Consider the following 27,077-nt stretch of genomic DNA (forward strand, 5'->3'; position numbering starts at 1 on the left):
CACTTCACTTTTTAGCTTTGGCACAACAAAGTAAAGTGTTCCTTTGTGTCAGCCAAACCAATTTATCACACATAATTTTTACACCTAATTCTAAACTCAATTATAACTAATATTTTGAGGTTAACTACCACATACACACTTTTTGTTCACTTACCTTTGGAATGACCCTGCAATAACGCATTAAGAAATGCGGAGAGGTAGGCCATAAAAAATGTCAATAAAATATGGAAAGAGGTATGATGAGGTTGCAGGGAAGGGGACCTGGCCCAGTGTAGTAGTAAAACAAGAGCTTCTTGCGATAACACATAATTTGTAACTTAAAAGTGAGGGGACAGGGTGATCATTGTAGCTGCAAGAAAAGGAGTCATGGTGTGGAAGCCTGTGAACTTTACTCTGAAGGATAGAAATGATATCAACCTGAAGGCAATAAAATTTTAGTTAAACTCCTCAGACTTGCAAATCACATCAAGGTTGACAGAAGAGATTCCTACAAATCATTCTTAAGAATAGTCATATCATTCTATGAAGAAGGGGAATAAGAACTTAAGGTAGTTCATGAGACTAAAGTTATGGGCTTGATGGGTTCTTGCCACACGCATCAGAGTAGCAGGGGAATTTATGCCCTAACGACTGTTGTCTGATATCAAAGTGGAAAATGGAATAAGGCCATTATTAATACTCTGAGAAAGGTTATCCCTATCACAAAAAGAGTCTGAAAAGGGCAGCAAAATTGTCTGGAGCTATGGTTTCTCTAGGTAAGAGAAAGATATACAGTCTTGCAGTTAGGACCCGGATCAAGTATCTGTTAACATGGTCCTTAGTTCTATAATAAACCATATTTCTATAAAGCCCCGCTTTTCTAAGATCTAGTTCTACTCCTAAAGATTGCTGGGAAGTGAAAGCAGTCACAAAACTTCCAAAGGAAATTAACCATTTAAGAGAAGGAAAAGCAATATCAAGTGAGCCAGCCAAACAAATCAATAAAAATAAATTCACAAAAGCAGAGGTAGGTGTTTAAAGGAAGAAAAAATAATTCTGAATAACAGACTAAATTAAATAATATCATTTGATATTTGACATTAAACAACCAAAAGTTTAAGTAGTATCACAAAAGATGACATAATACAATAGAACAGTTATATGGAAATTACCATACCAAAGTTAACTAAGTGATTTACCATATAAAGCACACATACAGAATGAATACTAATTTTCTCCTTATCTACCTTTAAGCTACCTGATTCTCGGAAGACAATAAAGAATTTATGAAATATCATATAAGAATTTACCTTTTAAACATGATAATCATGAAAAGAGATCATAATAGGACCAAGAAAGCATGTCATCATTAGCCAAAATTAGTAGCAGCAACCACAGAAACCCAGTTTAATAAGACACTCTTACTGAAGTAATACTAACCTTAAGATCACTTTATCAAATCCAATTCAAACGTACTAAAACCAGTATTATTACAAAAAAATAAATTCCATTAAGTAATTCTATTTCCATTCATCTAAATGAAGAAAGGATGAAAGAAAGGAGGAAATGAGCAAACTAGATAATATTTATTGGTTTTATCAATGGAACTTTTATATTTTCTTCTTTCCATATGGATTGCTCAAACAAGGTTAAGAGAATTCAGTAAGGTGGTTGAATAACCAGTCTCAAGGAGAATTTATATTGTCATCAACATGGTAAAACAGACTGCTATATTTCATAAATCTATATTTGAAGAATAGTAAATTCCACAAAGAAAAGTAGAAAGCAAATAATTGAGTAAAAAAAATTCTAAAGAAAATCTATACATAATTCTACATGCTGCAGGCCTTTTTCATTAAATATACATCCTGCTCAACTTTGAACTCTAAAAGGTTGGCCATTATCTCTTAAGATTAAAGTGCCGTCCCTGAGATATGGCATACAAATCCCTCCATCACCAATCTTTCCAGTCTCATATACTTTCCATCATTTTCTGCCTTAAATTTCATGCTCTAATAGTACTTCTATTTGATTCTTCCTTGCTCTTGCCAGTGCTCCTGTGCTAATAACATTGTTCCTTCTAGTTGGAACACACACCTGTCTTCACTTCACCTGCTTTATATCTTTCTATGCTATTTCAGTGGTCATTCTCTACCACTTTTCCTGATAACTCAGGAGCTAAGTACCTTCCTGTGTTTTCACAGCATCTCATTACACCTATTGTGTTCAATATTTTTTTTAATAATAGTTGTGTTCAATATTTTTAAAAGATTATATTTCTGCTTTTAGTTATGATTAAGTAAGTGGCAGCAAACCTACACCCCAACTGAGAATAACTAGAAAAGCTGCTACAACAACCTATTTTTAAAAGGTACCGGAACTACTGGAACAACTAAGCCACGAGGAGCCAAGATTCTGGAGAGGGAGTAAACAAAAAGAGATGAGTCGACATTCTGTAGTTTTCTTTAGGATGTTTTCCTTTCCCAAGGAGGGCAAAAGACTAAAACTAACAGAGCTTTCAGAGTTTACAGAGCTAGAGTCAAAATTTGAAGATTCGATGAGCCAAGAACCTAGTGGGGAGTGGTCAAAGATCTGTATGCCATTCTCAGCTGATTTTCCCCCTTTAAGACAGTTTTCTGAATGAAATACTGAAGGTAGACACAGGGAACTTAAATGCTAAGCAAAAAAACCCTGAAAAGCAATCATGAGTTTAGAGGACAATTTAGCACCCTTCAGGAGGAAGAGGGTCCTGGAACAAACTAAGCTCTCAGCTGGAACCAACAGATTCACTCTAGGAATTGGGGCAAACCAGAGATAGATAAAACTGTATCCGACTGCAACCCAGGCTCCATCAGTTCAGTCCCTCCTCAGAGTAAAGTGTTAGCTCTCTAAAAGAAGGGATTGGATTGTCAATTGAAGTTTCAGCAATTTATATAACACAATGTTCAACATTAAATAATAATTATTAGGCATGACCAAAAAAAGAAACAAATTTTTAAAGTAGGCAAAAAGACCTAGATTTTTATCAGAAAAGTTTTAATATAAGAAATAAGAGTAAAAGGAGAATAGATGAATTTACACAAAGTAGAAAGAGCAAATAAATAATTTTAAGAAAATAAGTGTACAATAAGGAAAAATCAATAGAACTGAAAGTCTAATTGGCAGATCTTTAGCAAGACTGAACAAGAAAGAAAAGCATAAATTGTTAATTCAAAAATTTTAAAAGCAGCACCATTATGAGGTCTTCAGATGTTAAGATTATGGACAAATTCACCTAAATTTGAAAAATGTAGATAAAGTGAATAAATTGCCTGAAAAACATAATTTACTTAAATTGAAAGAATAAATGAATAGATGTCAGGCCTAGAATCTCTATTTTTAAGAACCCTTTTGGGCAATTCTGATACACTTAGCACCACATATAGCCCAGTGATCAAAGCGCCTGTGTTTTAAAAGCCAGATGTGGCAGTGCACACCTGGAATCCCAGAAACTCTGGAGGCTGAGGCAAGACAATCCAAGTTTGAGGCAAGTCTCAGCAACATAGCAAGGCCCTAAGCAACTTAGTGAGACTCTGTCTCAAAATAAAAAATAAAAGCAGCTGGGGATGTGGTTCAATCCCCAGGGAATTTTTTCCCAGTACAAAAATAATTTTTAAAAAGGGCTGGGCAATGTAACTCAGTGTTTCACTACCACATGCAAGGAAATTCACAGTCAAATCACTAAGAAATTATTATATTCTATCATAAGTACAGAAAGCTGTAAAAGCACATAGAGAAGGTGATAGGTGTATATAGTCTTGCCTGACCACAGTGTCAGTAAGTATTTGTATCACTTACTGGGAGTAAGTGAAATTAAAAGAGAATTGAGAGAGAATAACCTCAAAGTAGAGTTTAGGTGGGGAAAAGGAAAAAAGGAGAAGGAAACTAGAGTAAACAAGCATAAAAGGAAGCTTTGAAATATTCAATTTTTCCATTTTTATTACCAGCACTTCAAAAAAAAAAAGAAAGAAAGAAAAAAAAGTTGAAACAGTAGAAAAGCCAAAGCCAATCCCTGAGAGTAGCAGAACAAAGGAATTAGGAGTAAAATAGTGTTCCTGGGGGGTTACTCTGGCAAGTAGGTCAAGCACCCTTAGCTCTTTATATCCACAGCCCCTTCTTCCCTATCCCCACCAGACCAAGTTCACCCAAATTTTACTAATAACTTCTACTTGGCATTATTTAAGGAAATTCCTTAAGAAGTGGGTTCCTCCTAGAAGTTTTAACACTGTACTAATGTTACCTTGCTAAAATTTGTTAAATCACCTATAGAAATAGGCCAGATTAAGTAGTAATACAGCAACAACTGCCTTCAAAGACTATGTGTTAAAGTTTATGATTACCGAAGTCAGGAGTGGTAGCCCGCGCTTACAATCCCAATCCCAGCTACTTAGGAGACTGAGATAGGAAGACTGCAAATTTAAGGCCAGCCTAGGAAATTTACCAAGACCTTGTTTCAAATAAAAAATTAAAAAGGGCTGGGGTTGTGGCTCAGTGGTAGAGTGCTTACCTAGCATGTGTGAGGCCCTGGGTTTGATCCTCAGCACCACATATAAATAAATAAAATAAAGCTATTGTGTCCACCTTCAACTAAAAATAAAAAAAATTAAAAGGGCTGGGCTGGGGATATAGCTCAGTTGGTAGAGGGCTTGCCTTGTATGCACAAGGCCCTGGGTTCAATCCCCAATACCATTTAAAAAAAAAAAAAAAAAAAAGGGGCTGCTGGTGTAGCTCAGAAGTTCAATTCCCAGTACCCCGCCCCCAAAAAAGTTTATCTTTTTTATTATTGTTGGTTACATACAGGCTCTAGGATATAGGAGGAGAGGGAAGAAAGGTAAAGTTCTAAAAGCAACAGTTAAAAGACTATGAGGCTCACTAGCATGTCATAAAATACAAGCAGGAATTTTTTTCCATTGTTATATGCCCAGTTTATAGAATAGTGTCCAGAATATAGTAAACATTCAATAAACATTTAAAGAAATCTAAAACTCACACATACCGACAAAAAATTTTTAAAAAAGTATAAAGGTAAAGGTTTGAATTGTAACTTATTAGCTAAAGTCTTAAGCAAATTAAACAGTATTGCTTATTTCAGAGGATTAATCGCTATGTTAAATCACAGCATATACAAACCAGCTGCGGAGGCTCACGCCTGTAATTCTAGGGGTTTGGGAGCCTGAGGCAGGAAGATCTTGAGTTCAAAGCCAGCCTTAACAACTTAGTGAGGCACTTAGCAACTCAGGAGACCCATCTCTAAATAAAATATAAAAGAGGGCTGGGGATGTGGCTCAGTGGTTAAGCACCCCTTGCTTCAATCCTCAGTATCAAGAAAAAAAAGAAAATGATACCATATGTAAATATTCCTACCACAGAAGATACTCATTCAAGTCAATTAATCTTCAATTTGCAAAATGACAAATAAGAAACAGTAAATGCAGAACATATTTCTTCAGCTTGTAGGAAATAATAAGAAAAAGATTACAATTTCAATAATCTTTTGAGTGAACGATAACACAAAAGGGTCTTAGATATTTGGCATTTATTCATTCACCCATGCATATTACAAATTTCTTGCTATTCTATATCCCAAGCACCATGCTAGATACTAGGATTAAAAAGATGTATAACACATCTTATATAATCAACTTTTTAAATGAATACTCTTAATAGTTATTTGCTTAAAAAATAACATATAATAATTTTATGATATAAGTATAAAAATCTCTCAAAGATATACAGCCAATAGTAATTATGAATTTAGCTGGCTATTTCCCAAGAGGCTTCCAATATTGGGTTACCTGAGTTCCTCACTTGAACTCCTTACAAATACTGATAGATTTTTTGGTTCACTAAATATAATGTAATAAATTTTGTTCTACCTGTAAGTCTAACTGTATGCCTAGAAGTAAAGATATCTTACTGTTAGTTAAACCATGAAGAAAATGAATGACATAACTATCTTCTTATAGCTGTAACTCAGAAAACAACAAAAACAGTTTAATTCTTGTTTCAGGAAGAATCAAGGAGATGTGAGCATGTTCTTAATGGTACATACTTATCCAATGCAGTGTCAAGAAATTATTATATATATATGCACTAGTGTACTTATCTCTAATAAAACTCATCTATCTAAACAGAGAAGTCATTACCTGATTTGTAGATATTTTCGGCACATTCACCTTCCACATCTGGGCTTCCCTAGAGATTGCCTTTTCCAATAGGAAAGACAATCTCTGGTTTTCCAAAGATCCTGGAAACTTCATGATATCCTTTGGATCTGCCTGCCACCCAGCTTGATGTAGCTACCTATAAAATCAAATATAAATATTGTTTATTATTTAATTACAGAATAAGTGTAAAATGTATATATATGTTGATACTTATTAAGTAACTCATAAAACAAATTAAGAATGTTACGAGGTAATATAGATTTTACAGCTCTTTTAAATATTAAAATGTTACACTAATAATCAGTTATCTGAAATGTTCTCAATTTCAATCTGAAAGTCAATTATAGAGAGCAAAAACATGGCCATGTAATTGAGAGCCCAAAAGTGATGATCTAGATTTTTTTTTAAAGAGAACTACAAAGTTTTGTGACATAAAACTGGATTAAGTTGAAGAATGTGAAAAAAAATCATCTAAATTGGAAAAAAATATATAATAAAGTAAGTATAATTAATGCCATAATATTTACATAGCAGTAATAATGAAAATATTGAATACAAATTAACAAACTTGATAAAATGTTTTGTAGTATGGTATAGGTAATAAGTGTGGATTTTGGGAGATGTTAGAATGAGAGTCTTATACATTTCATAGTAGGAAATCTATTAACTGTATCTGAAACTGGATGCGAGCTATGGTGGCACACCCCTGTGATCCCAGCAACTCAAGAGGCTGAGGCAGGAAGACCACAAGTTCAAGGCCAGCCTCAGCAATTTAGCAAAGCTCTGAGCAACTTACACCCTGTCCCAAAATGAAAAGGGCTGGAGATATAGCTAAGTGGTAAAGTGCCCCTGGATTCAATTCCCAGTGCCAAAAGCACAAAAACAACAATATCTAAACTGGCATATCAAAAAACAGTAGCAGGGCAAGTTATCAGAAAACATGATATTAAATAACAGGAGAAACAGGTAAAGGTTGAAAGGAGTTAACCTCCAGAGAATGAGGAAAGGTCAAGAAGACTTTCTGCAGGGATATTTTTCATTATAAAAGCCTGGTAATTATTTGACTTTTTAAAAACTATGTACCTGTATCATGTGCTTCAGATTCGTATTTTAGAAATCTTTAACATGAGAGAAGTTCCAAATTTTTATAAAATTAAAAAGTTCGAACAAAAAGCAAACCTCTTACTTCCACATTCTACATACCCAACTCTAGCTACTATCTGTCATCTTTTACATTAGTCATTTCACACACTCCATTTCCTTGCCACTAAACTTATTACAGACTACCTCCATTTAACTGGATTTTTTCTGTTTGCTTGTTTAAACTCTCGAGTTTTGGGAAATTTTCTATAATGATGAAGCATTTTCATACTAAGAAAAAAGGAAAAGAAATTATACCTATCCTAAAAGGCTCAATTCAAAGGTTAATTTCTTCCAAGAATTCTCTTCCTGATTCTCTAATCAGATGTGATTTCTTTCTCCTTTGAAAGCAGCTTTCCACTATCTCCCAACAAAATTATAAGTTCTTTTGAAGCCACATCTACCAATTATCATCTTTTATACTATGATATAAATATTATACCCACCTCAGAGTACTTTTGAAGAAAGAAGGACTTGACAAATGGTTCTAGTTTCAACCACTGGAGGCAAAAACAAAAGCATACAACAAAACCAAAACAAACATACCCAAATCTAATTTCTCAAGTCAATCCTTCAGATGTTGGAAGGCTGCTATCATGCTCACTGGCTCATCTTTTTCATAGCTGAAAAACTGTTTAATGATTCCTCACATGACATTTTGGCTCTTCTAAATTAGCACCACTTTTACACTACCAATTCAGATAAAATTTATGATCAATTAAAACTTTTAAGACTTATGCAGGTATACTATTAGGACAATTCCACCTCTCCCTGCTCCATCTCTGTATGGCTTTTTGGTAATTTGGGGGTTGGGTGGAAGGGAATATACACTTGTTCAGGACTTAAAAAGGATTTTTTAGTTTTAAGTCATCTTGTTAGATTCAACCCATTGTTGCATTTTGCCAAGATGTTTAAGATTCCAATTTTATTGCTTTGGTGCTTTTCTCAAATCTTCCACAATTTGATGAGCAGGCTCACTATAATTTCATCTAAAGCAGATAGAAGTATTAGCCTTGGAACTGTAGTATAAGCTAGATAACCATCTGTCAAGATATATTTAAAAGAGACACTAATATTGGATAGAGATTGGACTTCATAAGCTGTAAGATCTCTTCCAAACCCAATTTTAGTCCGTAGTTCATAAACTCTTGTCAAACCTCAAATTTAAGTAATTTTTTCATGCCATTAGCTATACCCAACAGGATGGCTCACCAGGATCTGCCTTTTAAACATACCCCAACAACTAGCTGCCACTAAGGACTTTTCCCTTACAATGCTTGATTTGAAAATTATTTTCAGGAGGTATAGATGAGGACAGAGAGGGACAGAAACATGTACAGAAGAATAAAACTGGGCTCAAGGAATTCCTAGGCTCCGATCTCCTATAGTGAAGGCCCTAAGACATTTAAAAGGTAGATGTTCTAACGACTTTTTAAAAACAATGGAATCTGATCAAAGAAAAAGTCCCAATCAAAAAACACTTTTGAGATAAGTGAAAATGAAAACATAACATATGAAAACTTATAGGATGCAATGAAAGGAGTGCTCAGAGGGAAATATCTGAAAATATGTTATACAAAAAAAAAAAAAAAATCTCAAATCAATATAGCCTAACCTCCCACCTTTAGATAATGGAAAAATAAAACCATAGCTAAAGCAATCCAGAAGCAAAGAAATTACATTAGAAGAAATTAATGAAGTAGAGAATATTAAATATAGAGAAATTAATGAAAGTTGGTCCTTTGGTAAAATCAAAATGGCAAACATTTAGCTAGTCTTACCAACAACAACCAAAAAAAAAAAGAAAAGAAAAGATAAATCAGAAATTAAAACAGGATATTACTATGTACACTACCTTACAGAAATAAAAATCATAGAAGAATTTCATCAACAACTATATACAAATACATTAGGACAACTTAGAAGAAATGGACAAATTCCAAGAAACAAACTTCGAAAACTGACTTAAGAGCTGAATAGCCATTAGAAGATAGAAAAGCTACTAAGAAAAAAAATCCATGCTCAGATGGCTTCGCTGGCTAATTCTACCAAACATTTACAGAAAAAAATGCCAATTTTTTTTTTTTATGAACTCTTCCCCCAAAAATAGAAGAAATCTTCCCAACTCAATTCTATGAAGCCCTGCTACCAAAACTAGATAAGCATAACTAGAAAACTCCACCTGAATAAGATGCATAATTCCTCAACAAAATACCAGCAAACTGAATTCTGTAACATAAAAAGGATTATTATAAACCATAACCAAGAGGGATTTGTCCCACAATCCAATATTGGCTCAGTGATGAGAAATCAATTAACATAATACACCACATTAATAGGGGAAAAATAATATTTCTTTGCTCACACTAGGAAAATGTAACAAAGGGAAAAAAGTTAAAAATTTTTCTTAAAAATTTTAAAAATGGTACATAAAAAATGCAAGTTTAAAAAAAAATGGTTAACTGTAGAAATGTTCCAGATTAAATGAAGCTACAGAAAAATAAAAGTGCAACACCTAGCCTGGACTGGATTCTGAATTGAATTTTGTACTGGAGGGAGACAAATGCTATAAGGCTCATTAATGGGTCAAATGACATTAAGTGGAATATGGGCAGTAGATTATACAAAATTGTCTTATCAATTTGAAATCTACTGAAATTAAAAACTGTACTGTGGTTTGTCAAGAGAATATCTCTATTCCTAGAAAATACACACTGATCATTTTAGAAGTAAAAAGTCATAATGTATACAATTTATACATGGGGGGAGATAAAAACAATAAAATGAAAGGTTAACAGGTGAAATCTGAGCAAAAGATGTAAGTTTTAAGTTATTTACAAATACTGTAGAAAAAAGAAAAAAGCACATAACTTATGAAAATACTTAAATTAGCACTTCCTTTTATAATACTATTAAGACAGAATTCATGATATGGAGATACCATGGGCTTCATTTTTCATTTTTACTGACAATGTACCAGCCTATTTTAAAATGTGCAAAACAGATTATTTAAGTCACATGAATAATGAATTCTGCTAAGGAATAAAATACACTTAAAATACAATTTTAGTTCTTTTAATAAGAGCTTTATAGTTATATCTTGTTTATATATGCCTATTCTTAGTGCCATGCAGAATAGTCTCTAAAAACAAATATAAATTTATATATACACATATGTACACATAAGTTACATATAAATTGTGTACCCCTTACACAAAATGCTTGGGGCCAAAAGTGTTTTATTTTATTTTTTGATTCTAGAATATTTGGATATACATAATGAATTTGGATGGGGTCCTAGACAAAACAGGAAATTAATTTTAAATATAGTCTGAAGGTAATCTTATATATTTTCCAGTAATTTCACACATGAAACAAAGTTTCAAGGTATGTAATTTTCCATTTGTGGTCTCAGGTCAGCATGCAACAAAAAATTTTTGGACTTTGAAGCATTTTGCTTTTTCAAACCAGGGCTGTTCAATCCGAATTTGGGTAGATATATTCCACACAAAATTAATTTTGAATTTTACATTCCTCCTCCTCCCATTCTCAACTACTTCTACTATATACTGTTCTCCACACTTACAAACAGCCTAATTTCTGAGCTACTAATTCATAAAATGCTTATTGAACAGCATGAATAATATTACACTCAGGACCACCTACTCTTCTGAGGAAAAGTGCTGCACAGTACTGGGTATATAATATAAACAACTTCATTAATGTACAATTATTGTGTTTATGATCATAATACCAACTCTAATCCTGTTACTGATGCTGACTCCTGAATCTTAGTTCCTCCTCTGAAAAGTGTGACAGACTTGACCCCACAGAATCTCACATTCTAATACTCCCTCCTTGACTTTATACAACAGCAGAAACAAACCACAGGTTAATTCCAAAATGGGCTCTTTGCATACACTATTCTTTCAACTAAAAATCATCTTCTCAGGCTTACACTCCTTCATAAATTACTATCAGTCTGTGAATGGTACCCTCTGGAATGGCCCAGCCGCACCCTGCTTTCCTACATGGGCACTTGGGCACAATTCTACTTCTGCATTTTATTCATTGGTTGGTAGGCTGTCTCCTACCAACCCTTAGTTCCTTGATAACAAAACTCTGAAGTTTAGTACCATAATAAATAATAAGCTTATACTTGTTAGGTGCTTACCAAGTAAAAGCATTGAGTGTTTACTATTTGGCCAGCTACTGTTCAAAGTATATGCCATATTAACTCATGTAATCCTCATACTTTATGAAGTTGGAATTATTAAATCCATTTTAAAGATGAACAAGCATGCACAGAATGGTAAATACAGTTCATTTGAAAAGTATTACACAATCAGGGCACAGCCTGTAATCCCAAAGCAGCCTGCCTGGCCAGGCCATCCCCCCACCCTGCAGATGGCAGGGTCTGATGCAGGATCACAAGTTCAAAGCCAGCCTCAAAAACTAGGTGAGGTTGTGGCTCAGTGGTAGAGCACTTGCCTTGCACATGTGGAGCACTGGGTTCGATCCTCAGCACCACATAAAATAAATAAATAAGTAAAACAAAGGTACTATGTCCATGTTCAACTAAAATAAGAAAAAAAAAAAAAAAAACTGGGTGAAGCCTCAGCAAAGGTGAGGTGTTAAACAACTCAGTGAGACCCTGTCTCTAAATAAAATACAAAATAGGGCTGGAGATGTAGCTCAGTAGTGGAGTACCCCTGAGTTCAATGCCTGGTACCAAAACAAAACTTAAGGAGACCCTAAGCAATTCAGCAAGATCCTGTTTCTAGACTCCCCCCCCCCAAAAGGCCGTGATGTGGCTCAGTTGGTAAGCACCCCAGGTTTCAATCCCCAGTACCAAAAAATAAAGAAAGAAAATGCAATCAAAATAAAATACATACAATCTTGCTTCCAATCTTGACCAAGATATGAAAGAGTTCCACTGAAACCTACTAGAACGTCACACTACCACATACAATATTTACCTGTTAACTCCAGTTCATTTCTATTATACCTTCCCAACCTATGCTGATTCTAATAGTCTATCCTTACATTCAGTATTTAACTTTTCCTGGTCCAAGGGAATGGCATTCTTTTCTCATTATTCTAGTCCTAGTTTAACTAATTTAAACCCTGTCCATTCTTTCTTAGTTTGTCTGTTCCTTTCTATCACAAATGACCTGGAAAAACTAGAAGCAAATAAGACTCCTACTAATCTTTTCAACAAATTCATTTTCAGGATGGAGACGTTAGAGCCTAAGATTCAGACTAAACTCTGGCTAGCGGGTTCTCGCTGTTATCTAAAAGGAAGCAAATCTTGTGGAGTCTCAGTTTTTCTCATCTGTAAAATGAGTCTCGTATCACCTGGGTGGAGTCTTTGTGAGAATGAAGAACAAACAGTGCCTGGCAGATAAGTCTCATCTACAAATGCTGATGAAACACTGAGTGGCAGAAGACAATTGAAATCCTTTAACCTGACAAAGACAGACCTTCGGTCTGAATCCATCCTACTTCTTGACGGGTTATGCTTTCACTATTTTGCTTCCTAATTCTCAATTTTTGCCGAAATGGTCTGCAACGGGACCCCTTCCTCCGGTAGAGGGCCTTTGGCCCTCTTCTCCAAATTTGGTACTTTTAACCCCTAGTTCAGGGTGCAACTCAATTCTCACCTCTACGGGCTCCCCCACCGGCCCAAGCCTGGGTAACGCTTCCCTCTCGCAAATTTGCGTCCTGGCAGTCCTCCCCACTGACTCGGCTCTGAAACCCACGTTATCTAGGGGCAGTCGAGAAAAGATCCGTCGAGTGTGAAGGTGGGGGTGTGTCCCCTTTGTGTAATGATACAGACGTGCGGAGCCTGGAACTCAAACGGCCGAGCAGCGAATGTGCTGTTACTACTAAAAAGTTACTTGCTAACTGAAAAACTGGCCCGAAAGGGAACCCCGCACATTGTTTCAAAACCCAGGAGGTACCGGGATACTTCGGGGAGAGAGCGAGGGGTCGTCCCTAGGTTCCTCCAGAGGGGGACCGTGCTTGGCAGGTCAGGCGAGCAGCGCGCCGCCGGGCGCCTCCGCTTGGGCAACAGGGGCGTAGCGCGCGGGCGGCGGTCACCGACACGCGTCGAGCCCCCCGCCCCCGCCCCTCACCTTCTCCTCCTCTTCCTCCTCCTCCTCCTCCCCGGCAGAGCTGTAGGCCTCAAAGTGGTGACGCGGGGTCATCCGCAGGCCCGTTACCACCTCATTTTCCTCTCGCGCAGCGGCGGGGGCGCGCAGGACTAGGACCGGGCCGATAGAGGAGGGAGAAGAGAAGGAACCCGGCGGGGTTGGGGGGGCGCGGTAGCTGGCGCTCGAGCGGGACGCACGGCTGCGGCCAGAAGGTCGGTCAGCGAATTAGTTCCATGACCACCCCGGACCTGAGGCCGCCACCGCCGGTCCCGCTCCTCCAACCGCCGCCGCTGGTGCCTGGGTGAGGAGGGGGCTCCCTCTCGCCATAGGGCGGCGGGGGCCGGGGAGAGGCGGGGGGTGAGACCGGCTCTGCCCCTGCCCGGGGGAAGCGCCTCCGAGGGGAAATGGTGAAAGGGGGGGGAAGGGGAAAAAGAAAAGAAAAGAAAGGGGAAAGGGGGAAAAATAAGAAAAAGCGAGACAGAGGCGCTGCCGCGTCCGCTCGCGGGGAAGGCTGGGGAGGGAGGGGAAGACAGGAAGAAGTGCCGGCTGCCTCAGCTCCGCCTTCGCGGACTGATTCCTCGCCTGTCCGCTCTTTGTAAACAACACTGGATTAGTTGTTCACCCTCCCCCTTTTTCATTTCCGCCGCTTTTTCTGTCCAACCAACACGAAGAGAAGTTTTCCCAAAAGTTAGGCTATTGTAGAAGGATTGGGGAAGTCGTTGACACTTGGGTGGAAGAAGGGAGGACATTTTCCGTGGGTTAAGATGAGCTGAAAGCCCGCGGACTCGTTTTCTTTGAAGGAGCGGAAGGGGCCTCCTGAACCTCACGATGACGTAAGTGCCCTCTCGGCTAGTTGAAGAGGCGTGTGGTGGCCGGAGAGTACGCTGCGCATGCGCTCCTGGGAAGAAAGAAGCAGCTGAGCGCTCGCCTGGGGGCAGGGTTGTCTGGTCTGCTCTTCTGCCAACCTATAGCCACCTGGTTTTTTCCAATCTAGCTTATCTCCAACACAGAAGGATTTATACATAAGGGGCTGGGGATCTGTTGAGTAAAAATCTTGAATTCTTGTTGACTTCGCAAAAAACGTCTTCTTTATCGTTGGCGTGTAAAAGAATTTGTAGTTTGTTTTCCTCCCCTGCTGCCACATCCTGTGGGTGAAGGGGGTTTATGAAGAGCTTTAGAAATCAGAAAATGGGGCTGTGGGGGGGTACATCGTCGGGTGCTTAAGGCTTCATTTAAAGCATTAAATTGTACTGCTAATGGCTAGGAGCCTGCTTGGTAGTGTGCCAAGAGAATTCTATCCATTTAACCAACATGTCTGAATTTTTCAGGGTTATTAGTAGGTTCTTAAGGAGTGGATGACGTAAATGCGTCTTACTCCAAATGATAATTTTTGCCTATCTTTTAATTGTTTTAATTATTAAAACACTGTATAGTCTTAACAGAATTCTTTGGAAGAGAGAAGAAAACCTTAAACTCAACCATTTATAAATATAACCTCATTGGGGTTTTCCATCTTTGTCTGCCATATGCCTGTTATAACAATAGAAAAAAAAGTCATACAGCATTGAGTTTATTCAGCAGACTAGCAATGTTGAAGTAACCAAGAAAGAAATAGCTCCTGTATTCAAGGAGTTTACAGTCCAAGCAGAGGTAGCCGTTGAGCTAATTATCAATACCTAAAATTACCCAATGCATTCATTTGTTTATTTGTGCCTTCCCCTCCCTAGAATATAAGATCACAGATAGCAGGAATCTTGTATGGTTTCTTTTATCAGGTACATGTAAAAGACTCAATATTTGATTACTGAGTGAATAAACAATTACCAGTATCAAAAAGTATTAAAGTGGAAAACTGCAGGCTGCTATGGAAACAGTTACCAGTAGCCTAGTTTGGAGTATCAGAGGTTTCTCTGGTGAAGTGACATTTAAAATGAGACTTGAAACCACCGATGGGCAAAGAAGTGGGCAAAGAATGAGATGGGTGGAGGAAGTAACATGTGCCAAGGTTCTAAAGCTGACACTGTGATGAGTCCCTGGAAACTAGTGTGGCAGGCCCTCAGAGAATTGAGGGGCAGAGCCCAGGCCATATAGGAAGGCAGGGAACAGATCCATAAGATAGTATGGATTGGGAAACCCCATGGGAATCCTTGGAAGGATTTCACCTAGGTTATCTTGTGTCTTGCTTTTTCCCTTCATGTAGCCTTTTTCCGTATAAAGTGTTCTTAATTTTACATAGCCAACATTTAAGCATAAAAGTAGTATAATTCCATTGTTGGGCCAAAAAATATTGCTTATTTTCACTTTTGTAAGAATAATAGGTGCTAGAAGTGTATCTCAATGATAGTGTGCTTTCCTAGTATGTGCAAGGGTTTGGATTCAATCCCCTGGGGGCGCGGGGATCTATTCCTAGGTGTATGTACACTCAAAAAAAAAAAAAATGAAAATATCTATCCACTCAAGAAATACTCAAATGTTCACAGAGCATTACTCATAGTCGGCAAAAAGCAAAACACTCAAAGATCTGTCTTCATAGTTTGAATATGGTTTGTCCTCATGCTGAGGCTGTGTCCCCTCTGTGTGTTGTGAGATGTGAAGTCTTAAAGAGGGATTCATGTCTTTAATGGTCAGATCTCATGAGAATAGATTAATTCTTGAAAGAAAAAGTTGTTGAAAGATGAGTTCATTTTCCTTGGTTCCCTTGCTTGATGCCTTTCTTGTCAAGTGATCTCTTCTTCCCTTCCACATGTACCCATTTCCCTTTCCACCACCAGGAAGCCCTCTTTAGAAGCCAAGCAAATGCCAGCACCATACTCTTGGACTCCCAGAACTACCAGCCAAAGAAACCAATCTCTCTCTCTCTCTCTCTCTCATCCATAAACCACCCAGTCTCAGTTATTTTACTATAACAGAAAACTAAGACAGCTATCAACTGATGAACCTACAAGTCAAATGTAGTAAATCTGTACAATAGATATTTCTTAGCCTTAAAAAGAAAGTTCTCGTATGTGCTATGGATGATCTTTGAAACCAGCTACAGGAAAGAAGCCAATCACAAAAGGTCGCATATTATATGCTTCTCTTTGTATGAATTTCCAGAATACGCAAACCTATAAGGACAGAAAGTGGTTGCTTAGGCTGGCGACAGACAAGGGTTTAGGGGATGTTAGCTAATGGACATTGGGTTGGTTTTTGAGGTGAAGAAAATGTTTTGAAATTGATCGTGGTGATGTTTGCTCTAAATATATTAAAAACCAGTGAATTGTACACTTTAAATTGATGAATTATGAATTCTGTAAAATATATTTGTAAAATTATGTAAATATATATATAAATATATTTTGTAAATTATGTAAAATATATATCAGTAAAGCTATTACTGAAAAAATGAAGAAAAAAATTTCCCTTAACATCTTTTTCTCATAATCTCTTCTGGGTTATTCCTGGGTCCTATGGTATTTACATTTCTATGGCTTTTAATGAATATGAATTTACAAAATTGTTTGTCATAAGAATTGAATCAATTAAAATGTAACCAGGATTATTTTAGAGCAACCACTTCATTATATATTTATTCTTTTTGTAGTTCAGGTTAATGAAAACCATCTTGCTGTCTGTAAGATTGCCAATGACAATTTAATTCACAATACTATAAATATAATTACAAGTAGTTAATAGATAGGTAAGGAGCTAGTTCCAATTGTTTAAAAAACAAATGGACATTCTTTTTCTTCACTACTCATTTATAAAATTTTAACCCAATAGTTTTTTTTATAAATAACTGTAATTTTCTTATAATGAATTATAGTTGTAAAAATGCAAAGTTATGATATCCCCTGAGAAAATACAGCATATAAGAAGACATTAATATATATATTGATAAGGAATTTATATTTTTAGGGATGTTTCCCTTTTATCCTAAATTCTAAAATTAGATTTCCATTCTACATGGCATTTGAGAATAATAATAACCTAACACATACAGATGACAATCTACCAGGCATCATACCAAGCACTTTTATCATAAGCTCTCATTTTTTTTAATCCCCACAGTACTTTTCTATAGTAGTATTTTTATTGTCCCCATGTTTGAGAAGATCAAGAGGTAAAGTAAATCCCCAAGGTTGGCCACACAGCTTAGAAAGGCATAGCCAGGATTCAAACCCTGTTTGACCGACTCCTGGGTATGGTATGCTATTAATCGCTACTCTTTTCTGGCTTGGCCTGTAGATATATTTGGCTAATATTAAATTTTAGAATAAAAATACTCAACCTATGGTTATTTTTGGCTTGTCTTTAATCCTAGGACAAATTAAAAAAAAAAAAAACAATTCAGTGAGTAGTTGTTATTTGTGTTACTAAAGAGCTGATTTTTTTTTGGAGGAGTTATTAAAATTCTTAGACTTGCTTTATTTCATGACTGAAATAGCAAATCTTAAAATAAAAGCATGCCTTGCTTCAAATGCAGAGTAGTAAAGTAAGGAAGCACCTGAGAAATTGTGCTTTTTTAATAAAGGGTCTGTCCTGAAATGCAAATAGTGAAAAGTCTACAGATTTCAGAAGTCTAGGACTGGGGAAGGAAACCAAATGGTTCAACACAAAGTGGTTTGTAATCCTTAATTTTTCAAGAAATACAATTAGAAGTGTACTACTTACAATTTTATGAGTAAAGAAGGCAAGACTATTTAATTTTTGCCTATTTAATATTTAGGCAGAAATTTCCAGTTTGTTTTCCTGAATGAACCTTTTGGGTAATATTTCCACCAGGCAATTTATGAAGTACTATCTTGTAGGAAAAATATCAAAGCCTACAGAACAAGGGAAATGGTTTACTATCTTTATAATCACTTATGTTTAGCATCTGCCTACATTTAAAGATTATGTTAATAGCTTTCAAAATATTTGTTTTTGTTCATTTCTACAGAGATGGAAACTTCCCAAACCAACTTCCCAACTTCCCAAACCTCTCTTCATTATGTCATCAAGAGAGCAGGGAACCCCCATTCACCAAATAATGTAAGACCTCCTAATTAACATGAAGAAGGACTCAAAGCATGTCAAAAATCAACTTGCCTTTTATATTTCAGACAACTCTGGATGTAAACTGACTTTCAGTTTCTCATATTTAGGTACTTACTTTAAAAGACTTCACCAGAAGGGACCATTGGTTTCCTGCTTTATCAAGAGGAGCCAAGAAATCAAATAACAACCACCTATTTGTATTGGTATCTCAAAAGTCTTCAGTAGAAATATTTTATTTATGTATTTTGGTTGGGAGAAAAATACATCACTAAAATAATGTATTTTACTCTTTTAAAGACTTTATGGAATTTTGAACCACTACATTTAATAAATTTAGTAAAAATTATTTTTGTATATTTTATAAAAGCAAACTACCAAGACCTTTTTTTCCCCATTATGCATTTATGGGGGAGAGGTGTGGAGAAGGGTTTAAATTTTCCAAAGTTTAATTTTGGTCTCATAACAACATAGTTTACTGTACCCCTCCTTTTATTTAAATTGAGAATCAAATTATCCACAAGCAAGGTTTCCAAGGCTCATTCTAAAAAAACAAAACACACACCTAAGCTGCTTTTATTTAGCAAATATTTATATCCAAATTGCATACTAGGTCAGGTACTGTAAGGGATTCTAAGGTGACCAAAATATGGCTTTGCTTGTAAGAAACAATCATCCTTTAATTCTGCAACATTTACTAGCTACTCAGCTTCTCTATAACTTGACCTCATTTTCCTCACCTGTAAAATGGTAGTAGTAATAATGTATGCCCTAAAGTTTTATGTGGACTAACCGGGATAATATTTTCAAAAGGCTTAGAACAATGTATGACACATGGGAAACGTTAATTTTTAGCTTAACTGTTATAAGAGGTCTTTGTTTGCCAGGTTTGAGTCTGTTTTTTTTTTTTTTTTTCCACTTAGTACAGTTAACATGGCTCACTCTTAAGCAACTCACAGCCTTGGAAGGGAGACAAATACATGAGCGTTGTTAATATGGCTTAAGTATTGTAGTAGTGATAGTATGAAATGCTATGGGGCAACAGAAAAGAGAAAGTCTATGTGTTAGTAAAGACTCTCATAAATTTGGGTTGACTGCAATATTAGTTATTTACTGTGTAATCAATTCCTCAAAACTTAGTTGTAGCCAGACGCAGTGGTACACGCCTGTAATCCCAGTGGCTCTGGAGGCTGAGACAGGAGGATTGCCAGTTCAAAGCCAGCCTCAGCAAAGGTGAGGTGCTGAGCAACTGAGTGAGACCTTGTCTCTAAATAAAATACAAAATAGGGCTGGGGATGTGGCACAGTGGTCAAGTGCCCCGAGTCCAATCCTCAGTACCAAACAAACAAACAAAAAAACTTAGTTGTATAAATGAACAAATATTTATTATCTCAGTTTTTGAAGCTCAAGAACTGGTTGGTGAGTATCGTAGTTGGGTGGTCCTGGCTCAGAGTCTTTCATGAGGTTGTAATGAAATTGTTGGCTGGGCCAAAGTCATGAGGCAGCTGGAAAATCTGCTTCAAAATTTGTTGGCTATTGGCTGGAGACTTCAGTTCCTCACTACTGGGCCTTTCCCTAGGATGCCCAAGACCAGACAACTGATTCCTCTGTTACACAGCTGTAACCGAGGGTGAACATAGCTGTAGGGACACAGAGACAGAGATGGAAGCTATAGTCATTTTATAACTCTACCTGGGAAGTTATGAATTATCACTGACATATTCTATTCATCTGAAGCAACCCAGTCTATATTGAAGGGGAAAGGAATTCAACTTGAGGGGAAGAATATTAAAGAATTTATGGATATATTTTAAAAACCACAATGGGTATGGAAGGAAAATTAGGTCTATGTCTAATTATAGAGGGTGGCCATAAGATAAAAAAATAGAGATTTAAGATTTCTTAGCATGTAATTGAGCTTGGATAGAGAATCAAGGGTATTACTATTATTCACATTTTAAAGATGAAATGGAGACTTAGGGAGATAAAGTAACTTTTCCAACATATACAGTAAATGGAAATCTAAGTCCTGAACCTATATTTCTGATTACAGAATTGCTGATCTTATCACTAACTATACTAGGATTCTCCCCCCAAATTGAACCAACTGTGTGTCTCTGTGTGTCTGTGTCTGTCTGTGTGTATGTATAAAGAAGTGGGGGGTTGTTGTTGTTTTTTAAGGAATTGGTTTACATGATTTTAGAGGCTTGGTAAGTCCAAAATCTATAGTGTAGGCTGCAAACTGGTGACGCAGGAAGAATTGCAGTTTGAACCCACTGACAATCTTGCCAGAAGAATTCTTTCTTGCTCAGGGAAAGTCAGTCTGTTCTGTTAGTCTTCAACTGATTAGATGGTACATCCATATGAAGGGTAATCTTGAAGGGTAATCTGCTTTACTCAAAGTACACTAATTTTAATGTTGATCTTATTTAAAGAACAAACCTTCACAGAAACATCCAGAATAATAGTTGACCAAATATCTGGCATTGTGACCCAGTCAAGTCAATACATACTATTAACTATCATACTACCCTATATAACAGTGACAATTTGGAGTTCAGATTATAGAAGGCTTTGAATGCTATACTAAGCTAATTGTTGAATTTAAGTTTTGTTTTTCTTTTTGTTTCAATGCAGTGCTGGGGATTGAACCCAGTGCATCCTGGGCAAGTGGTCTACCACCGAGTTACAACCCAGCCCGTATTTTTGTTGGATTTATACAAAATTAACCAGTCACTCTTGCTAAGAGACAGGATCTAGAACATTTAATATTGGTGGGAAATAGGGGAGTCCCATAGAATATTCTTAATTCTTTTAGGGAATGTGTCTTAGAATATTTCTCTGGTGTGCTTTACTTGTTAAAGAGATTTGTCACTAGAAAACAGGATTTTCTATTAATATATTTTTGTCTTTTCAATACTAAAAACATGTGGACCGTAAAGGAAAAGTGATTAGCTTTTTTCATAAATTTATTTACTTCAAAATATATGAATATTTAACAATTTCATTTCAAAATATTGTTCACTATTATTTATTCTCTCCTGTTTAGACCTTTTTCTCTTAAGCATTTATTTCTCTTTGATACCTTATTTCAAGGCTTCCTTTTAGCCATGCTTCCTACCAGAGGGAAATGTGAAATTAGGAAGGAAGAGAGAAAGTAGGTACAAACTTAAAGAGCCCAGTTTATAGATAACTGGGTTCATGATTCAGAAGGTATAAATGTTGTTCAAGCTATGATTTTTTTTCAGAATATGCATTAAATAAAAGCTGTTGACCTGTGTTGCTTTGTGCATAACAGAGCAAGAAACCTTAGTATTTTTCTTGGAGACTCAGAATTTGTTTGGGGCCATTCCAGTCTGGGTCCCCAGATAATTGGGAAGCTAGAGAGTATTGTTAGGCTACCCAAAAGTGATCTGGAATTTAAGCCGGTGGGTAGACCCTGTTAGGAAAGAGCTGAAAATAAAATCTAGAAAACCAGTATAGCAAATGGTACAATATGCTGGAAACTAGTATAACAAACTGGAAAGGAAAAATACTGGATTGCAGAAAAAGGGGACCTGAGACCACCTGGTAAAGCATAAAATGAGGGTTGGGAGCTGGATCTGTGGATATTATAGTCCATATTCAACTTTCCCTCTAGAGAACAGTGTACAGTTTATGAATTTCAAACTACTAGATGATTTGGGGAGTCTATTACATGAGGGGATTTTTGTGGGTAGGTGAAGACATCAAAGCCATTCAAGGGAGACACAAATTTCCTAAAAAAGGACAATTTAATTCCTCAGTACTACTGTCTGTCCCCACCCCCCACCTCCATTGTCATATTGATAATCCTACAAATTCAAGTGTAATTTCCATCTTTAGCACAGTTGGAAAAGGGCTTCATAACTAGCATAAAGGGAAAAATAAAAGTTTTACCAAAACCATTTTTTTTTTAATTTCCAGACATAATAACACAAATATTATGTCATTGATATAGAGGAGATTTTGATACTTTATCTTTCTCTAATAAGATTATTCCTCAACCATCTTGGAAATAAGTCTTTCCTATTATTTTACTCTGTCAGAATATGTGAGGCATTTTATAAATTCTGTAAGTAATTCATTCCAAAGGAATATTTTCCTTTTAATTGTGTTAAGAAAGATATTCCTAACCTGTTATTCATCTAAACTGTATGATAACAGAATTTAAGAATCAAAGGTATAACCATACCAAATAACTATTTGGAATAATCAATGTTAACAGCTAATTTTTACTTAAATCTTATTTATATTAATAACCACTTTCATTTTAATGGGAAAAAATAGATATATTCCAAAATTTACTACATTAAAAGATAATTTTCATTCCAGAATCTAAAATGCCTTCTGAACATCTGAGGATAAGTTTGGGTAAGGAAAGAAATATGGTGAGAGGAATCAATTTTTATAGGGCAGTGACTCTAATATTCTATGGGATCTTCCACTCTTCCCCAAATGCCAGATATTCTCTATGTGCCCTTCAGAGAAGGGGCACTGATCCATTTTTATAGGTCCACTGAAACTTGGCCTCCTGACTGCTACCAGAAATATACAATGTACATATAAGTAGGTGATGAATATTTAAAAACTGATTTGAATGCCAAGTCACTTTTTTTTCACTAAGAGAATCATTGAATAGAACTTGGAACAGACTTCCTTTGACAGCTACTCCCACGTACATTATGATATGTGCACCACATCTCTTGCTATGGATGGTTTTAGTTAAGGTCAAAGAAACTGGATCTTGACTGTATTAGTGCAAAAAAGACTATGTTAGTAATAGTATTGTTTTTATATTTCTGCATAGTATATTATCCTTTAAACTCAATTACTGTCTTGGTGCCTAAAAGTGAGCAAAGGCAGGAAGTTATTCTGAGTTCTCATTAGTCACTCACTGAATTAAAATTGAATTTATAAAAATGATAATGTCACATAGCACATGTTGACTTTTTGCTGAACATTAAACAAAGGAACAAGATAAAATGTAATTTCCTAAGCTGACAAATCAAATATCGTTTATCATAAAATTAAAATTATCCCTAATGTTAGGAGTTTAATTAGAGTAAAGGCCAACATTAGAAAAGATTTTTCAGATTTTGGTTTTTTTTTTTGAGTACAGGGTCTTCTGTGAGTCAACTAATTTGTGACTCAACTAATCTTCTGTGAGTCAAAAAAATTTTTTTTAAGTTATAGTTGGACACAATACCTTTATTTTTATGTGGTGCTGAGGATCAAACCAGTGCCTCACACGTGCTAGGCAAGCACTCTACCTCTGAGCCACAACCTCAGCCCCTGTATTTTTTTTTTGTTCTTTTTAGATATACATGACCGTAGAGTGTATTTTGACATATTATACATACATGGAGTATTCTTGTGGTTGTATATGATGTAGAGTTACATTGGTCATATATTCATATATGAACATAGGAAAGTTATGTCTGATTCATTCTACTGTTTTTCCTATTCCCGTCCCTCCTCCCTTCCTTTGATTCCCCTTTGTCTAATCCAATGACCTTCTAGTCTTCCCTCCCCCACCATTGTGTGTTAGTATCCGCATATCAGAGAGAACATTCGGCCTTTGGTTTTTTGGGATTGGCTTATTTCACTTAGCACAATAGTCTCCAATTCCATCCATTTACTGGCAAATGCATAATTTCATTCTTCTTTATGGCTGAGTAATATTCTATTGTGTATATATACCACATTTTCTTTATCCATTCATCTGTTGAAGGGCACCTAGGTTGGTTTCATAGCTTAGCTATTGTGAATTGAGCTGCTATAAGCACTGATGTGGCTTTGTCCTTTGGGTATATACTAGGGAGTGGGATAGTATATACCCATAGTATATAGGGTGAAATGGTGGTTCCATTGCAAGTTTTCTAAGGAATTGCCATACTTCTTTCCAGATTGGTTGCTCCAATTTGCAGTACTACCAGCAATGAATGATTGAACCTTTTCCCCCACATCCTCACCAACATTTATTGTTACTGGTATTCTTGATAATTGCAGAAAATATCATCCAATCAGGGTAATCAGTTAATATCCCCTTTGTCCACGGTAACTTGAGGGGATGTGTCTCAGGGGGCTTTCACAACATCAGGAGTTTCTGGCACTGAGTCCCTACCTGCAAGGATGCTAGCACTCAACCCTCAGTCCTCCCAGCACAAAATGTCCCACTTTCTGTGGCAGATCTTAGAAGAGTTGACTCTATCTTTTTGATAGTCATTAGAAGAATTCCAGCTCATTGCTGTATGCTTGAAAACAGACTAACTGTGGGTTTTTTAATGCTCTCTTTAGATTTGTCCTGATTTTGGCAGGACCTCTTAGTTTGTACCTACCACTAATCAGGGTTCCTGTTGACCTTGAGGGCAACATCTGTGTGTTGTGCTATGTAAAGGGGAAGAGTAATGAACTGGTATCCCCTCTGCCAGTGTTACAATCCTTTCAGTGAACTTCTAAACACAGTTGCCTTTGTTTCTATATTTATAGAGCTCAGTATTAAATCCTTTGTTAATATTTTTCCTTATGGCTCTTAGGCTATCATTGACTTCAGTGGTACTAATTAACCCCTGTAAATGTCTGGACAATTAACTCAAAGTGGGTTCCTTACCCACTTCGGGTTACCCCAAAGAAATCAGGGGGCAGCCCTGTCCCTCCCCTGTACCCTCTTAACAGAGACTACTATAAATTCCAAAGCATATTCTCTTTCTCTGTCTCTGCCTGCTAGAGCCTCTCCTAGCCTGCTCCAGTTTGCTGTACTTTCTAGATTGTGTAGGTAAATATGTCCCATGTACATGTAGTTTTTTTTTTTTTTTGGGGGGGGGGTGCTGGAGATTGAACTCAAGGGTACTCCACCATTGGGCCATATCCCCAGCCCTATTTTGTATGTTATTTAGATACATTGTCTCACTGAGTTGCTTAGTGCCTCACTTTTGCTGAGGCACTGGCTTTGAACTCATGATCTTCCTGCCTCAGCCTCCCAAGCCACTGGGATTACAGACATGTGCCACTGCAGCTAGTATAGCTTTTAGTTTTTAAGAGGTAAATTCACTTTATGTAAACAAATTAGAAACACAAAATTCCATCAAACAAATAAAACATTTCATCATTTAATGTGATTAGTTAAGAAAAAGGTAAGGACAAAGCATTGTATGCAAAGATTATGCTTGAAATCAGTATCATTTCATTTTCTAATTTTACTTATCAGAAACTTTTACTTTTTAGAGTAAATTAGATTTTTATGATCTGCTATGTGCTTATTTTCCCCCCTCAAGCCTGTCTTCTGAGCAGGAACTACTGAGAAACTGCGGGGAGGAGATATTTCCTGAGATAAAGTATCCTGGTGGGAGCAACATCATTTCGTGTTCTACTTGCCAATAAGTTGATGAAATTTTGCCTTTTCAGTAGAATCCTCATGTCTTTGACTTCTAAGATGAGGCTCTTATCAACTTTTTAAAAGTGAAATTTAGGTAGCTTTCAACTACTTTTTTTTAAGATCCAAATTGCAAAAATTCTCTAGGGCATTTCTTTATTTAAACACAGCATGGGACAGTGTGTGGTTCAGACTCATGCTAATATCAGTCAATTCTACAAGCCACGTTTGCTGGTGAAAGCTGGAGTTGTTTGAACCTAACTGATTCATTAAAGAAATATTCAAATATTTGTTGAGCATCAGCTGTGTACAAAGTCTTGGGCTGATTTAAAGTATCAAGCTGACCGTGAAACCAGGAGATAATGCTGTAAACACTAATATGCCTATTGGTAAATATATATGATCACACATTTAAGGGAAAATTGTGAACACAACATATATTGTGCAACAACATTAGAAATTTCTATATTCATCTAGAATGAAATCACACATGAAGTCATTCTTAACTCAGAGGATATTTTTTTTTGGGGGGGGGGGCTTGGATTTGTGCTTAACATTCTCCAGAATTCAACCAGACCAGATGGAAAGGAAGCAAATGCTCCAAAACTCAGAGGCCAATCTACCATTATCCAATGATCTGCTATGAAACATTTCTGATACAAGTAGAATCAAATACTTCCTACTGCTTTTCTAGTAGCTTTTCTATTGACTGAATGTGCACGTCTCTCAAATTCATATGTTGAAGCCTAATCCCCAAGGCAATAATATTTGGAAGTGGAATCTCAGGGAGTAATTATGAAAAGAGGGCAGACCCCTCATGAATGATATTAGTGACTATAAGGAGATGATCTCTTGGTCATGTGAGAATATAGCAAGAAGCCTGCTAACTATAAGCCAAGAAGAAACTCTGATCAGACATGTGATTTTGTATGTCCTTGGTCTTAGATTTCCCAGCCTCCTACATTGTGAGAAATGAATGTTTGTTGTTCAAGCTACCCAGTCTATGGTAATTTTGTTACAGCACTCTGAACTTAGAACTATTAACTAGGATTTTAGCCTTTACGTTTTATTATTTGCATATTAGCAATCAGTGTGTTATGGTCATTAATTCACTTTAGGCTTAGCATTTCTAGAGACTCAAATGATTTCTTCCCTAAAGGAAACATCAAAACACCATCATCACCAAGA

General features: G+C 36.4%; 2 protein-coding genes across 4 annotated transcripts in view; one reads left to right on the forward strand and one right to left on the reverse strand.

Moving 5' to 3' along the window:
- The window catches only part of Ccni (cyclin I), a 26,331-nt gene extending 12,322 nt beyond the window's left edge, over positions 1–14,009 (reverse strand). Inside the window, exons 1-2 of one of the 3 annotated variants that reach the window (XM_046459116.2) lie at positions 13,463–14,009; positions 6,165–6,321 (exon numbers count right to left, since the gene is read on the reverse strand). In XM_046459116.2, the coding sequence (XP_046315072.1) occupies positions 6,165–6,278 (114 nt within the window). In that variant the 5' untranslated portion in view covers positions 6,279–6,321; positions 13,463–14,009. The remainder of the gene's footprint in view (positions 1–6,164; positions 6,322–13,462) is intronic. The other 2 variants (XM_046459108.2, XM_046459123.2) reach the window with 2 other exon arrangements.
- Septin11 (septin 11) overlaps positions 1–27,077 on the forward strand; it is a 140,367-nt gene that overhangs the window by 109,052 nt on the left and 4,238 nt on the right. The window lies entirely within an intron of this gene.

Source organism: Marmota monax, unplaced genomic scaffold (assembly GCF_021218885.2).
Source record: "Marmota monax isolate L192 unplaced genomic scaffold, Marmota_monax_Labrador192_F-V1.1 WCK01_AAM20220418_F8-fsc00112, whole genome shotgun sequence".
Lineage (NCBI taxonomy): Eukaryota > Metazoa > Chordata > Mammalia > Rodentia > Sciuridae > Marmota > Marmota monax.